Source organism: Dioscorea cayenensis, chromosome 3 (assembly GCF_009730915.1).
Source record: "Dioscorea cayenensis subsp. rotundata cultivar TDr96_F1 chromosome 3, TDr96_F1_v2_PseudoChromosome.rev07_lg8_w22 25.fasta, whole genome shotgun sequence".
NCBI classification, from domain to species: domain Eukaryota; kingdom Viridiplantae; phylum Streptophyta; class Magnoliopsida; order Dioscoreales; family Dioscoreaceae; genus Dioscorea; species Dioscorea cayenensis.
The window spans coordinates 15599589-15615761 of record NC_052473.1 but is presented as its reverse complement, the minus strand read 5'-3'; the positions used below and the strand labels follow the sequence as shown (position 1 = coordinate 15615761).

At 36.6% G+C, this 16173-nt stretch overlaps 2 protein-coding genes across 2 annotated transcripts; one reads left to right on the top strand and one right to left on the bottom strand.

Annotated features, from left to right (window-relative positions):
- The first annotated feature begins 9932 nt into the window (after positions 1-9932).
- LOC120257186 lies at positions 9933-10640 on the top strand. The gene is made up of 3 exons (XM_039264762.1): positions 9933-10027; positions 10148-10213; positions 10321-10640. Exons 1-3 carry the CDS (start codon positions 9961-9963, stop codon positions 10506-10508), a joined length of 321 nt encoding a protein of 106 aa, XP_039120696.1. The 5' UTR covers positions 9933-9960; the 3' UTR covers positions 10509-10640.
- Positions 10641-11124: 484 nt separating this feature from the next.
- Positions 11125-13668, bottom strand: LOC120249287 (protein CHLORORESPIRATORY REDUCTION 6, chloroplastic). Its single transcript, XM_039257794.1, has 4 exons — positions 13432-13668; positions 11935-12066; positions 11634-11854; positions 11125-11557 (listed from the first exon to the last, which is right to left on the bottom strand). Exons 1-4 carry the CDS (start codon positions 13628-13630, stop codon positions 11351-11353), a joined length of 759 nt encoding a protein of 252 aa, XP_039113728.1. The 5' UTR covers positions 13631-13668; the 3' UTR covers positions 11125-11350.
- Between the last annotated feature and the right edge of the window lie 2505 nt (positions 13669-16173).

Sequence of the window (16173 nt, the reverse complement as noted above, 5' to 3'; positions counted from 1 at the left end):
AATTCTCAACCCCTAATTAGAAAGGTGTGTTTCTCCAACTAAATAGACACAAGAAACATCATATCACTTTTGCATCATGCCATATGCCTTGGTGCATGCACTATTTTATTTTATTTCATTTCATTTCTTTTCTTTTCTTATCTTTAAAGTTAATGTAATAAATACAATAACTAGCTTGAGAAATGAATTAACATAATAAGAAGACAAGAAAGGTTTGTTATTGATAAAGAAAAGATGGCTTGATGTAGATGTTCTTGCTAACTCTCTCTCTTATGATTTCATCATATAAAAACATCCCAACTATTTAAAACATTCTCATGAAGTTGAACATGTATAAAAATAATAAAAAAGGAAAATAATTTGTACTTTTAATGGAACTCCAAATGCTAGAGTTTAATGAGTTAACATCAAAAAGAATGATATAGTTTGTTGGAGGTCATGCAAGAGTTATATCATGTATTGTCAATTGATTCATTCCATGGTACCCAACAATTAAAATTGGTTTAGTGTTTAGCTTTGTTCTTTTGGTTACCCTACCAAATAAAAATAGCACATGATTTGTTAGATGCCAATTGAATAAAAAATGGTGCAATTTCTTTTTCTCATTAAATCGATATTTTATCTAATTCTATGTTTACTGTTTTATTAGTCTTTATCAAAAACCAATAATTTTTTTGTACAAACATTTTCCTCATTAGAGATTTATATTTTCTTTGTTATATATATATATATATATATTCATATAATTTTTTTTTATGAATCACCGCCATCAATAATTGTTTTCATTACCGCAATAACTAGTATGTGAAATTCGCTTTCCATTTTTCTTTAATTATTATTTTTTTTTGAAAAAGTGGATAAACCACATCAATTGCATTAAAAAAAAAAACGAGATACAGGCATCTACCAACAGTAGAGTGAATAACACAAAGACAAGCACAACCCCAACAAACACAAGAGACCCAACCACTAGAGGTGGTTACAAAACTTCACAAAAGACAAAACAACAAAGAGGCAAAAGAAGAACACCTCCTCCCAATCCGACAACATGGAAGCTACTCCACCCTCGAATCATAGACCTCCTTTGAAGCCGAGTTCACAACTGGCTCCTCCGCTTTAGGGTCTAGGAACTCGAGGCTGCGACGGATGCTAGCTAGAGAGTCTTCAAGCATTCCTTGAGATCTATCCATGACTGAAGAACGCCACAGTAAAAGCATCCCGTCAATTTTTAAAATAACAGCATGCACAGGCAAAAAAGTGGCATTGAAAATATAGTCATTCCTAGTAAGCCAAACATTCCACACTAGTGCTTTCACAACAAGATCACAAATGTCCTTTTGAGTATGTCGAACTGACAGCCTCCATGAGTCCCAAAGGACGGCCATGGAGTCAGGCGGCTCAGGTAAGTGCAGTAGCCTGCTGAAGTAATCCCTAGATACGACGAGAAAATGGGCAGTGGATGAAAAGGTGATCTACCGACTCAACTGCCGGATTACAAAGAACGCAAGTTGTCGTTGGGAGTTTGTTGCATCACCATTTCTCTAGGTTTTTCAGCGATAAAATTTTATTTTGCCACACCAACCAGTTAAAAAGAATTATCTTTTTAGGGCACCTATTTCGCCAGAAGAACCTAGCCACAGGGCATCGCAACCCACCGTCAATGAGGAAGTTATAAAAGGACTTCACTGAGAAAATGCCATTCCCAGTGAAATTCCAAACTTCCAAATCTCCAGACTCGCCGCCTCTACTTCTTAATTGCTCAATGTACCTAAATATGCTCGGGAACTCAGAAAAGGGATTAACCGTTAACAGATGGGCGAGCCCATGCACGGTATCATTTTGATGTTGAGAAGTCTCAAAAATCTCAGGCCACACATACATGGGGGCCAAACCATTAAGCCAAACATCTTTCCAAAAGCATGTTTTCAGACCAGAACGAATCCCATGACGTATGCAGGCCCGCAGCGTAGGGACACTGCCAATCACTCTTTTCCAAAAGAAGGAAATGCGGCCCTATTGTTTGGGAAATAAATCCCAGCTCAACATTGAGTAATTAAACTGGATCACTACCGTTAAACACCAATTTTTGTCCGTCAAAAACTTCCACCACCATTTTCCCAGTAACGCCTAGTTGAAGGTGCACAAGTCCAAAATACCCCAACCTCCTTGGTCCCGCGGTCGACAGAGAATTTTCCAACTCACAAGACGGCAAGCAGGATTGTCAATGTCCGGGCTAGACCAAAGAAAATCTCTCCAGATCTGATCAACCTTTTTAACCACCCAAGAAGGTAGCCGAAAGATCGACATCTAGTAAGTTGGCAAAACAGATAAGACCGAGTTGACCAGGGTAAGACGTCCACCTAACGAGAGGAGTTTTCCTTTTACTGATGCAAGTCTTTTCCTCACTTTAAGGATCACCCCTTTCCAATCCTACCGTCGAGGTCGTCTGCCAGAAATCTAAAATCCTAAGTAAGTGATAGGTAAGAGCCCCACTTGACAGTTCAGAGTCTCCGCTGCCTTCTTCTCGAGAAAGGGCACCCCAATTACTTGAGTACAGGCAGGTTTTAGAGAAGTTGCTCTCAAGGCCAGTCATTCCTTCAAAGACAAAGGAGAAGCAGTTTAACAATCTGCAGATCCTCTAACCCACCCGTGGTCAAGATCAACAAGTCATCCGCATAGTGTAGATTACACCGACTTCCGAAATTCCCAAGCGGCACTCCAACCAAAACTTTGGAGGTCAATGCATGGGAAAACATCGTACTTAGCACATCTGTGACCAAGACAAACAACAAGGGGGACAACGGATCACCTTGCTGAAGACCTCGCTGGTAACGGATGTAACCACTTGGCGAGCTATTTATTAAGTTATTTGCTTTCAAAGAAAACAAAATACACTCACCCAATCCAATATTCACCAAAACCCCTCGTTCTAAGCAAGTCGAACAGGAAATCCCAGTCAACATGGTCAAAGGCCTTAGCAAAATCAACTTTGAGAATATACCCTGGCAATCTGCATTTATGAATACTAAAAATCAGCTCTTTCTGCCATTGCCACATTATCTAGAATACATCTTTCTTTTAGAAAGGCTGACTGTTCCCTATCCACCAACACGTTCATCACCTTACTAAGCCTAGTTGCTAAAATCTTGGACAAAATTTTTAGTGAGGAGTTAATAAGACTAATGGGTCTATAATCCCCTGGGCCCTCAGGAGCAGACACCTTAGGAATGAGCGCAATGCTAGCCCAATTAATCCTTTCCAAATTTGCTCTCCCAGTAAAAAAATCCTCACATAATTGGAAAAGATCAGCCTTAATCATCTCCCAAAACTATTTGAAGAATTGAATCGGAAATCCGTCCAGACCTGGAGCTTTGTCTCCTCCCAAATCAAAAACCGTCGCCTTCACATCCTCGATTGAGAAGGGACCCTCCAACGTCGATAAATCCACCGTAGTCTTATGAATAAAAAAGGGCGTTTAAATCAATCTTGTACCTCGAGGTCCTTCTCGTCCCAAATTGTTGGCCAAGCCTAGTCACAAACACTTGGCCAATATCACGTGGATTAGCGACATCAATGCCATCCTGACATAAGTAGGGAATATAATTCCTATTTTTACGTCCATTAGCCACCGCATGAAAAAAATTTCGTGTTATTATCCCCTTCTCTTAACCACTGCATCCGAGATCTCTGTCTCCAGTAGATCTCCTCCTGTTTGTGCATCTCCCCAAGTCTCTCCCTCAGCAAATACCCCCGCTGAATCTCCTGCAGAGACAGGCTCCTAGATTCTTTCAGAATATCGAGCTTTTCTATCTGCTGCAACAATTCTAACTTTTTCAATTTGATGGAGCCAAAGGAAAGTTTTGCCCATCTACGAAAATGACTCCTCAGAGCTGTCACCTTTTTAGCTATAACAAAGGCCCCACAACCCGTAGGAGCCAAAGACCCCCACCACTGAACCACTAACTCGTGAAAATCAGACGCAGTGAACCAAGCAAGCTCATAGCGGAAAGGTCTAGGAGTGGACACATGCTTTCCCAACTCTAAACGGATTGGGACATGATTTGACCCCACTCCAGGAAGACATTTCTGAATCATTTTTGGGAAGAGAATCATCCATTCGACATTCACTAAAAACCGGCCTAATTTCACCCAAATCGGATCAGCCTGACCATTTGTCCAAGTGAGCATTCTTCTAATCATAGGAGGCTCCAATAAATTCATTCCATGTAAGAAATCATTCGCATTATTAATGTCCACCAAATAGCGAGCCCCCTCCCCAACTTATCTTCCATGGAAAAAATGGCGTTGAAGTCTCCACAAATAATCCAAGGAATATGCGGGCCACCCCCACAAGTTCTCAGTTCCTTCCAGAAGGCCGATTTTAAATTTCTCGCGTTTGGCCCATACATGGCGGTACAGCGCCACAACATATTTTCTACCACAGAAAAGAACTCCACAGTCAAACTGTGGACCCCTATCTTAACGGTTATACCGTTCATCATCACGCTAATCCATCCGATTATAATCTCCCCAGCGGTACCGATAGCGGGGACACAAGTGAATTGATCTAAATGCTTACCACCAATTTCTCTCCACACAGAAGGAGAGACCTCTTCCAATTTAGACTCTTGAAGGCAGCAAACATCCGCAAAATGTAAACTGAAAGTCCTTGACAAGAAACCGCTTAGCCGGTCTCCCTAATCCCCTAACGTTCCAATTGACAATATTCATAAGGAAACATTAGATCTCGCAGACCTCAGAAGAGGTCTCCGCCGGCCCGGGGGCATTACATTGCAGTTCAAGCATACGTATATGATTAACACAATCATGCATTGCTTCAGTAAAATTAATGCCACAAGCATTACAAAATTTCAAAATTGGAGCATTCGACTAGTCATTAATCAGGTGAGGTTTCGTGGGCATACTTTCCAGGTTGTCGCCCTTCAAAGTCTTCTTCTTCGTGGATTTAGGTGGCTCCGCTGAAAACCCTGAATCCTCAGCAAAACGAGAGGGAGGTTTCTTCGGACGCTCACTTCTTCTGGTGGCTTGCAACATCTCCCCCTAAGTCGAATCAGTTTCCTTAAGTAGATCCGGTAAGAGGACCCTCAGTTTTTTTTCAAACTCAGTTGAGGACTCATCAGACTCTGAGATAGCTTCAGGAGAAGTACTCTTCACTAGACGCATCTCCGAGTCGACCAACCCCTTAGGTGCCTCATCCTCCACTGGTATTGCATTCACCTTATGAGGAACCAAAGCCCATATTCTTGAAAGCAATTTCCAAGAATACCCTCAAGAGGAACCAACGCAAGTGGCTTTGTGCTCACAATCTCACTAGGAACTTCCTTAATGGGATCAACATCACTCGGCCCACTAGCACTCTCCAGCGCTGGAACAAGAGAAACATTCATCATGGAATCCGAACACGACCCAACTGACTGGCCCAACATCCCCTTCTCACCCACCACCCAGTCCTCTAATGGAGAAGCCAAGCAAGTTGACTTACAACCCAGACTCAAGCCCCTGTTTCCCTCCTTTTGGCCCACCACCGGGCCTGAGACTTGATCCACTTCACAGATGAGGAGCGGGTCCAATAACAAGTTGGAGGTAACCTGGCCCACACGAGAGCCCAACTCAGCCTCTTCATTCAAAGGATCCGAATCTAACACACGTGCCCCTGTTCCCCGAATAGTCCCCTGCAACCTTAGTATCCCCGACCTCGGACGTTATAAGGCTGCCACGTGTTGTATCCTGCTTATCCTGCACCTTCTGATTCCTCTCGCGCCATATCACGACATGATCATACCTCGGGCCCATCCCCCATGAATGGTCATATCTCCGATCTGGAGACCGAGCTCGTGAATGACTCTCGGTCCAAGGATCCTTTGCAAGTTTGCTCAGTTCCCACCGCAGTTGCACCTACTGTATTCATCGCTCGTTCCTCCGGTTCACGACCCGATCCACTATCACCGGCATGACCAAGAATTCTCTTCCCTTTCTCATCTCGCGACAACTCGAGTAATGCCCGACCACCTCCCCGATTCCCCGAAACGAGGCCCTTCTTCCTCTTCGGGAAGGCATAGCGACCTAGTTCCTGTAAGAACACTGGGAAAAGCCCACGATCACCAGTGATAATAACAATATATCTTCGCATTCTCAGACTGACATCGATCGCCAGAGGTAGTGAGACCCCCACCCTACGCCTCACCAGAGCAGTGATAAACCGTTTGTGCGTGGTTGTCGCCTGCGAGATTGCCACTAGCTCCCCCGCTGGCCGTAACACCTCCGAAATGATCCCCCAAGACCAACCATGTAATGGAAGATTCCAAACTTGCATCCATTGTTCGTCACCCGGTGCTCTCCCCGTGGCCCCTAGCTCCGCTGACCAAGGGGCAAAGCGGTGATTACAGATGCCGTCCTTCGTCGATGCCTTGAATGTCCCCAGTTTGCAGACCTCCTTCACCTCCGCCTGGCTAGCCAATGGCACCAGAATATTCTGCTCGTTCATAGGTGTAATAGGACCTGCGAATTGCCTGTTGATGATGGCCGGAGCAACCTCTAACACACTCGACTCATTGACATAGCCCTCGACCACCGAGAGAATGGCCACCTTATCAAGTTCCTCGCGAGTCGCCATAACCTCCGGTGATAGGGAAGCGAAATTACCACCCATCCCGAGATAACAGGAATATGCGACCTTGCCTCCAAACCTTGCGACTCCGAACCTTCGTGAACCGGGGAGCCTACCGCCATTCTCTTAGAACGTACATGAAGCCTCTTGCGTTGCGGACTCCGTTTCATCACCGCTTTACACCTCACCGCCATATGCCCTACACCCGCACATCTAAGGCACACCACCTGGTGCCTACATTCTGCAGTTGAGTGAGAAGAGCGAAAGCAACAACCACAAGTAGACTCCCTCGGCGATCTAGGCCTCTTCGAACCCATAAGTTTTGAACCCCCACTCGAGACATCAGTCGAACCCTCCCCCTGTTTCATTCGTAACGACGGTCGCATATCACTGTGCCCACCCGAAGAGGAAGAGCTAACCACTTAAGCGTGCGTAACATCCGCCATCTTACGTCTTCCCCTCGAGGACCGATCTTCCACCCAACCTTCGCTAGCACCCTCTTGAATACCTCCTATAGCGCTCCCAGCTAGAACCCCGTCTTCGTCCCCAGCCGGCGACCGCCAGAGATCCTGGAGAAGACTCATCCCTAATTCATAGGAAGCTTTACATCTACTTTCCTCCAATGAAGACTTATCCCTAATTCACAGGATCCCTTTAGATCTCTTCAACTCAGCCCTTTATTTATTTCTTCATTTTGTGAAAATTTTGTTTATAAATCATTGTAGTTAGTTTTAATATTTTGATAATCAAACCAATATAATATATATGATTACAACTTGACATGGTATGAACATCTTATCTTCACACTTATATTCAAGGTCTAATCCTCATCTAATCAATTCTAAGTTTTGTGAATTATATAGTTTATTAATTTATTACTAAACAAATAGATCTCCACTTATTAAAATTCTATGTTTTCTTAATTCAATGATTAATTATGGTTTAATTCTAGGTTTTTTTTCACCCGAAAAAAAACCTTATAATATTTTAAACCTATTTTTAAAGAATTTTTAATCATCTAAATAAATATATTTAATTAAGTTCTATTAATATTACTTTGTATTTATTATTATTTAAAAAATAAACTGTAATTATAAAATATATAATTTTTATCAATATCAATTAAATTAAACTTTAGCCAACAAACATAAGAATTTTACTTCCGACTCAATATTTAAATTTTATTTTTTACTCTATAATCTTATTCTAAATCACCCTTACAACATAAAAGGTTTCATATGTAATTAGTCCATATTTTATATCAAAAATAGCTTAATGAATCAAGCATCTCTAAATAAACATGTAACATTGTCAACATCTCTTGGTTTATTTGCATCGGATCTTTTATGTAAAGTGGTTATCTTCTGCTGAGAAAATGAGTTTGAACCTCAACTCACGCAATATGAAGACATATATATCTCAAAATATTAACTCCACACTTATACACATTTCTTCAAATAAAAAAAATACTACATATATACATTAAAAAAAATCTCTTGTGAAATATATTTATATAAAACACTAACTCAACATATTACACATAATTTATTTCAAACCAAATCTTACAAGTGGGTACTTTAATGAATGAATTCATCCAATATTAAAAAAATAAAAATAAATCTCTTTTCTTTTTTATAAATATAACACGTAGTTATTAGGGACGTGCGGAGTAGGAATTGAACTTCCACCCTGAACTTACTACTGGAGATTTGTTACTACCATTATGTACCACGGTATTTGAATTAAAGATTTTATGAATATCTTACACCAACACTTTTGTAGTAAATCAATGCCACTCGACTACTCCCTCCGTTCCTAAATACATGTCGTTCTAAGAAAAAAATTTATTCCAAAATAATTGTCGTTTTACAATATCAAGGCAATATTTATTTTTTTCCCCAATTTTACCCATCTTCAATTTCCTAAGTTATATAAATGAAGAGAGTAATATTTATAGTCCCAAAAAAATACATGGTTTCAAGAAAAAAGATAATTTAGTAATTTGGTTGTTTTTTATGTTAAAATTTAGATGATTTAATGTTATCCTTAATTCTTGTGTAATATCTTCGAACGACATGTATTTAAGAACGGAGAGAGTATAAACTATTTGGTTTTTATAAATGACTAAATAAATAAATAAATAAATAAAATAAAAAGTGAATAATAAGAATAATAATGGTAATAAATGAGGATGCATGGAGTTGGTTATCCATATCATCCAATTGCCCACATGGGTAACCCGTCTTTATAATTGCCACTTTCACAGCCCGGCAACGTCGCCACCTCAAGTGTCTTCTTGCCTTCCTAACCCTAGACATCCCCCGTGACCTCCCTGCCCTTCTGCCACGTGTCACCCTCTCTTCCCCCTGCCCCATTCTTTCCAATCATTTCCCGCCATGTGTTCCTAAAAAAAAAAATTCTAATTTACTCTAATCAATTATTTGTATTTTTGTTCCTTATTATTAAATGTTTTATTGTTAAGATTATGATATAAAAGCTTATACTTAAAAATGAATAAAAAAATTGGTGTATAAGCTAGTCCACAACCGTAAGTCAAGTTTTTCTTTTGCCCTTTTGCCTATTTTGTCCTGTTTTATTCGTCCCTAATACTTATATATTTTTTTAATTGATAAGAGTTAAAAAAAAATTAACAAAATACTTTGTTCTGGACTAGTTTATAGCCTGTGGCTTTTCTAAAAAAATCAGTGAATTAAAAATAAAAAATGATAAAAAAATATATTTGATTAGTTCCATTATAACCTGTATCTCTAAAAACTAGATGTGCCTTTTCACCAAAAAGTTGGATGTGGTCCAATTATTTATGTTGAGTATGGAGTATAATGGATTAGGTGCCTCTAGAAAGGGATGAGAGAGGAAAGATTAAAAATAATAAATGAAATTTTTATAAAATTCAACCAAAAAAAAGTGTTGTTACTTTGTGTTATTATGAAATTTTCTAAAAAAGTATATGTTTAAATTAACCTTATTAGAAAATTAAAAAAAATAATACATTATATAAATATAACTTGATTTTGCATGTTTATTTGTTCCAAATATCTCACTTGTGAGGAAACAACAACAGAACCCAACTTAATTTTAGGGAACATCCATTCATTATTATTATTATTATTATTAAAAAAGAATGACAGTTGCCGAATAAAATAACGATGAAAAAGGTACCAAATATTACTGTTAACCAATTTTTTTTAATAATTAATTTGAATCAAAATCATACATTATTTGAAACCATGAGCATATATAAATTCATGGACTCCCTTTCTTCAAACACACACTCTCTCTTTGAACTCCTTTTGTTCTCAAATCTTTTCAATATGCATCCTTCCATCCCTTTGATCATCTCCTTTCTTTCTCTTCTCCTCTTCATAAACATATCTCAAGGTATATATATCTATATATATATATATATTTATCTATTTATATGTATATATATTCAGTGTTTTCTTGTTCTTCTTCTTTGGAAATGAAGTTTTCATTCTTTATTTTTGTTATTTTCTTTAGGAATTCGTTTGGAGGAACACTCCTTGAAGTCTTTCTACATGAAAAGCAAAGTAGTGAGTTTCTCAGGTATGTGTATATATATATATATATATATAATGATAATTAAGGATCATTAATGAAGTCTAATTAGTTGTTAATTCAAAACTATAATACATATATCTTGGTGCATGCAGGAGGAGAAAGAAAGCTCATGCAAACAAAAAGCTCTGAAGATCATTCTGAAGTGAAATCAATGGAGGTTCACGTTGAAAAGCAGATCAAAGAACACGGGCATTTGCCGACGAAGACTTATACCGATGAGCTAGATATTGCAGAAATGGATTATTCTCCTGCAAAGAGAAAGCCTCCAATTCACAACTGAGTGTGTTTGTGTTTTTTTTTTAATCAATTAGAACAAACACAGCACAAGAAAAGAGATGAATAGTGTAGTTTAGACAGCAATGCTTGAAATGCTGCAGTTTTCTTGGTTCATGTCCCATTTTGTGTAGATACTACAAAGATATATATATATATATATATATCTTTATATATATAAATATATATTATATGATCAATTTATCTTATGTTATTGTCTTCATGATTGATCACATTACAACTTAGATTGGTCCCATTGTGAGGGACTTGTCTCATGCTGTTGTGCATGAGTGCATGGCATTGGTTGCAATGTTCCCTGACATTGAATGCAAAGGTTGAGAGGTTTCTAAGAAAGGCTGTGGGCTCACATGTTATAGTCTGGCCGGGCATGTGAGATGGTCGGCCGGAGACCGGTGGAGATCATTGAGATGAACATGAGCCTCAATTTTCATGGTAGACCCTTCCATGTAGACTCTACCCTTCTGTTTCAACAGTTTTGATGTTGTCTCTGCTATGAACTTATTAGCATTCTTCAATCATTTAAACAACTTTAATTAATGGACATTTAAATCACATCAAACAAAATATCTGAACTCAATTAGTGTAAAATTTGCTCTTGATCTGTGCTTAATTTTATATTAACCTTTATGTCTTGTGCTTTGTGCACTTCACAAGTTGCATTTTATTATGAACATTGGTTTCAATACTAGTTCACAGTTTATCCTTATCCTTAAAAACAATTTGACATAAGGTTCAAAGTATTTGATGAGAATTTATACACATGAAGCTTTTCTGTGAACTTCTTGCATCATCATATTGAGTCTAAATTTCGGTATTCAGTACGAAAACTCATGAATGATTATCAGGATATTGTTCGATCAAATCAAAAAGTTCGTCTGATAAACCAAAGCCGAGCATTCTAGCCATGTCTTTTATCTTCAATTTAGGCTTAGAAACATTTTGCTCCTTCAACCAAGAATACGCGGAAAAAGCTTTATTCATAACGAACAATTCCAATGCCTCTGGATTGAACACAATTCCTTTCCTCAAGCTTATCTGCATATGCAATTATAGACAATATAATCAAATGTAAATTGATTTCGATATCTGAATTAGTTTAGTATGTTCTTACTTGATGAGGCACTAGCATTGCGGCATATCGAGCAAGTTCTCCGGCTCTCCAATCTAATACAACAGGGAACCATGGATATGTAGCATCTAGTCTTACATACCAAAGCCGAATGTCAGGAAATTCGGATAGTTCCCGAGGATCTTGAGGATCTTCTCTTTCGTAGTTGATTGTAAAACCGACCGTTTGTTCTAAGAGCTTTTTCGGTTCAGCTGGGAAGCTATCTAGTAAAAGAGCAATGCCGGAAATTAGAGATATTTATGAGACATTCATAACAGCATTGTATCGGTTAAGTATGAGTTACCTGTTGAAGAAGAGGTAGTTTTATCAATTGCATGAACTGGAGAAAGATCAAGACGACGAATGATATCATTATTGATTTCAATTTCTAACCGGCCTTGTGTTGGTGGTAATGGCGGAGCAACTTGTTCGGTTTCTATGACACAAACATGCAATGATCAAAATGGACATATTTTAATAGTAATAACAATAATAATTAACGAAATCAGTGAAATACTTTCATTTAAATCCAGTACTACAAAAAATCAAAGTTTTCATTTCTGAAAACAGAGTTTGCCATAGAGACAGAGATGATCATAGTTTATGAACATGATTAAAACTTGTTATAAATAGAACATGCTTGAATATCAAAATAGAACATGCTTGAATATCAAAATATGAACTGATTTCATGAATAGTAGACTACAGGAAAATATGGAAGGATGCATGGCTAGAATATAAATGAGATATATGACTGCTTAAACACTATCATGACTAACAATTCATAACTTTTTAAACTAACAAAACATGCAGTAATTGAATTCATCCTAAAATCCATCAATAGTGGTGCTTAATGACTCAGTAAATTTTCAGAAATAATGAAAAGATGAAATGGAAAATGGGTATGACGCATGAATAGTAAACATCTTCATCTCCATACTCCATTGTACAAGAACATAGAACCTTTTCACCTTATCTTAACCAGTAACTGAGATATAAAATTCCTTAAACACTATTGGAACTAAGTTGAGGCCTTTCTCAACTTGCAGAACATGCTTTAAATTTAATCTATAAAAATAGGCAACGCTGACACTCTACATTGAACAAACCACTTGATAATGGTTGGGATATGACAGCTTTTGTTATCTTATGGAATGTTTGGCTTGAGTGTAATAAAACTATATTTGATATTAAAAATAGTCCAAATGATCACTTCTGTTTCTCCTCTTTGCTACAATCATCCTTATTATAAAGCCACCAACGGCTGACAAATTTTATTTTTTTATTGAATATATTTTATTTATGCCTCTCAATTATGCATCAGGAGAGAGTTGGCCTTCCTATCTCCCTCGTTGGAGTCAAATGTCTTACTGTAACAGTGACAAACTTACAAAAATATCACATGTTTTTACTACAGTAGATGAAATGGCCAAAATGAATAAATTTACAGAACTCAGGTATCAAAATTAACAATTACAAAACTTTAGAGGCCACTGGTTGCTTCAACTAATCCCAACTTTTAATTTAAACATCTGAAAAGACTGAAAGAAAGAATGGACAGAGGTAATGAATAATAAGTTTCTTCAGTTAAATGTTCAGTTCTACAGACACACAAAGCTTTGTCTTTAGATTAACCAGTAAATGAGATATAAATCAATTAAACATAATCATAATTAAAGACCTTTCCTATACAAACAAAATATACATTAATAAATTAAATTTCAGAAATATCAAAATGGACAGAACAAGGAACACAGTAATTTGAAAAGAGAATGAAGAGTTATACAGTGAAGAAACTAACCACTCTCATCTTCAGTTAAATTGAAATCAAAGCTGCCAGAAGGATTGAAGGCAACAGAGAGGGAGAAATCACCATTGAAACGCTTGTTTGAAGTGATTGGGAGAAAAGAAACAGGCTTGACATGAAGGAATGAATTTGTGTTTGTTAATGGAGGTATGAGATGAAGAAAGTTCATGGAGGTGGTGGTATTGGTAGCCATTAGAGATAGAAGAAGATGACTTGGCAAGTGCTCTCCAACTCTTATTTTATCATCTTCTCTTCGCTGCTTCATTGTGTGGGTCTTGTTTGTTTGAGGTCACTTTAGTCTTTTTCTTATTTTTTTATTTTAATTTTTTTTACAAATAGAAGATAAACCCCTCTAAAAAAAATTAGGGACATACAAAAGCGTAAAACAAGCTCAACAAAGCACTACCTCTATACCCTCTTGCGGGGCTTTCACTATGAAATAAACATTTTGTGAAAGAAATTTAATGCTAATAGACTAAAACATCTATAAGCATTTTGCTCAATTCATATATAAATATATAAGAAGAGAATTCTATTTTGAAATAATTTATTAAACTACATAATTTTTTGTCCATTGATTATGAAGCCAACATAATTTTTATTTCAATAATTTTCGTTTACACGAATGTGAATAAATCATGAACTTCAATTATTGCAATTAGAAAAGAGTCGGAATTCTAAACATTTTACTTGGGAGGAAAAATGAACTACTACTCTCTCATTGTGAATGCAATTCTCAATTCAATAATATTAATCAATAATAATAAATAATTAGACAAATACTTCTGAAATCAATTAATTATTTTAATAATAATTAATTCTACATCAGTGTTATTTTAATTATTTTTTTAACTTAGTTAATTAGTTTAGTCGGATAAATGAAATAACTATTTAGGTAAAACCAATAAAAGCATAATGGATTATTTTTCTTGTTGTAAAAGTTATTTTCATAACTCTGAAAATGCATGTAATTTTTTATAGTGCATTTAAGATTTTTATATGAAATTTCTTTAAAAAAGTCATATCCGAGTTAATAAAAGCATGGATTTGATGTTGATACTTGATACTCTTCTTAGAAATTTCTATATTTTATTTATTTGATAAAATAAAATATATCATAATTCATAACAGAGATTTTGTTTTTACATTTTTCAACTTAAAAAAACAATTCTTAAATTCCTATACAAACTTTTGAAAACTCCATAGCGATATTGATTTCACATTTGAAGACATAATAAGCTTTGTTTTATAACTTAGATATTTTTATGAACTTATTTTGGGTAAAAAAAGTGAGTTTTTACTTTTTTTAGAAGTATATAGATAATTATTATATTTTCAAAATTAGATAGACAATCAGACATATTTTTTTTGATAATATATAGAAAAAAAAAAATTTAATTAAAAAAATTGTTATTTACATGAACCAAAAAAAAAAATTTTGTTGTTGTTTTTCTGTTCGGTTCTTTTTCTTTTTTTACTTGGTTTTTCCTTTTTTTTTTTAGATAAATTTGTGGTTTATTTATTTTATTAAAATTAAAAAAATAATATAAAAATAAAGGAACATTGAGGAGGACTCTTTTAGCAAGTAATTGAGATAAAGGCAAGGTGCACATGAAATTGTACTCCAAAATGTTATGAACATTTATCACATTGTTTGAATTTATAAACATAACGTACACAACACAAAATCAACTAATTGCTATGCTTGACCTGACCAAAGCAAACTATATGACCACATGCATTAAAAACAATATGAAACATCCCTATATAAACCCACTCTTCCATCCTTAAATTTCAGACATAGAACGTATATTGTATAGTGACAAGGCAAGAGCTCTCTAGTTCTACATCAATGGATACTTCAAATCAATCCTCACCCCCATCTAACTGCAGCCATCTCTCCGATGAGCTTCGGTGCATCATCCAAATCCGACGATATCTCGAGGAAAGCACTGAAGATGATTATGGCATCCCTGTCACAATTTTCAGCGTGCCGAATTATCTCAGAGTTAGCAAACCAGAAGCCTTTGTTCCACAATGCATCGCTCTCGGTCCGTATCATCATTGGCAAACAGAACTCTATGAGATGGAACGGTACAAGCTCTCTGCTGCGAAACGTGCTCGAAACCATCTCGATGGCCAAAAATTTCAAGAGCTTGTTGAGCACTTTATCAAAGTTGAACATGTTATTCGTGCACATTATCATAGGTTTGTGTTTGTTTTGTTTAATCTTAAATAGCTTAAGCTAATAGAATGAGAGATCAAGACTTATATATTTATATTAAATAGGTATCTTGATTCCAATGGCGAAACACTAGCATGGATGATGATAGTTGATGCATCATTTCTGCTTGAATTCCTTCAAATCTATGCCCCGGAAGAAAGTAAAGTTCTCCAACGAGTGCCATCGAGAATGCTGCATTTGGTTGATAATGCAGGGAGGAAATCAACTCACAATGTGATACTAAGAGACATAATGATGTTAGAGAATCAAGTGCCTCTATTCTTGTTAAGAGTATTGTTGGAGATTCAATGTTCATCAATTCAAGAAGCAGATGGCATGCTTACTTTGATGTTGAATGGCTTCATGAGAGCACTTTGTCCATTCAAGATGGGGCAAAACTTTCCATGCATTGATATCACTCAACATGCCCACTTGTTAGAGCTTCTGTACTCTATTCTTGTTCCGAAACCTCAAGAACAAGCTTGTGAAGTCATCTATATCCATGAAGATCC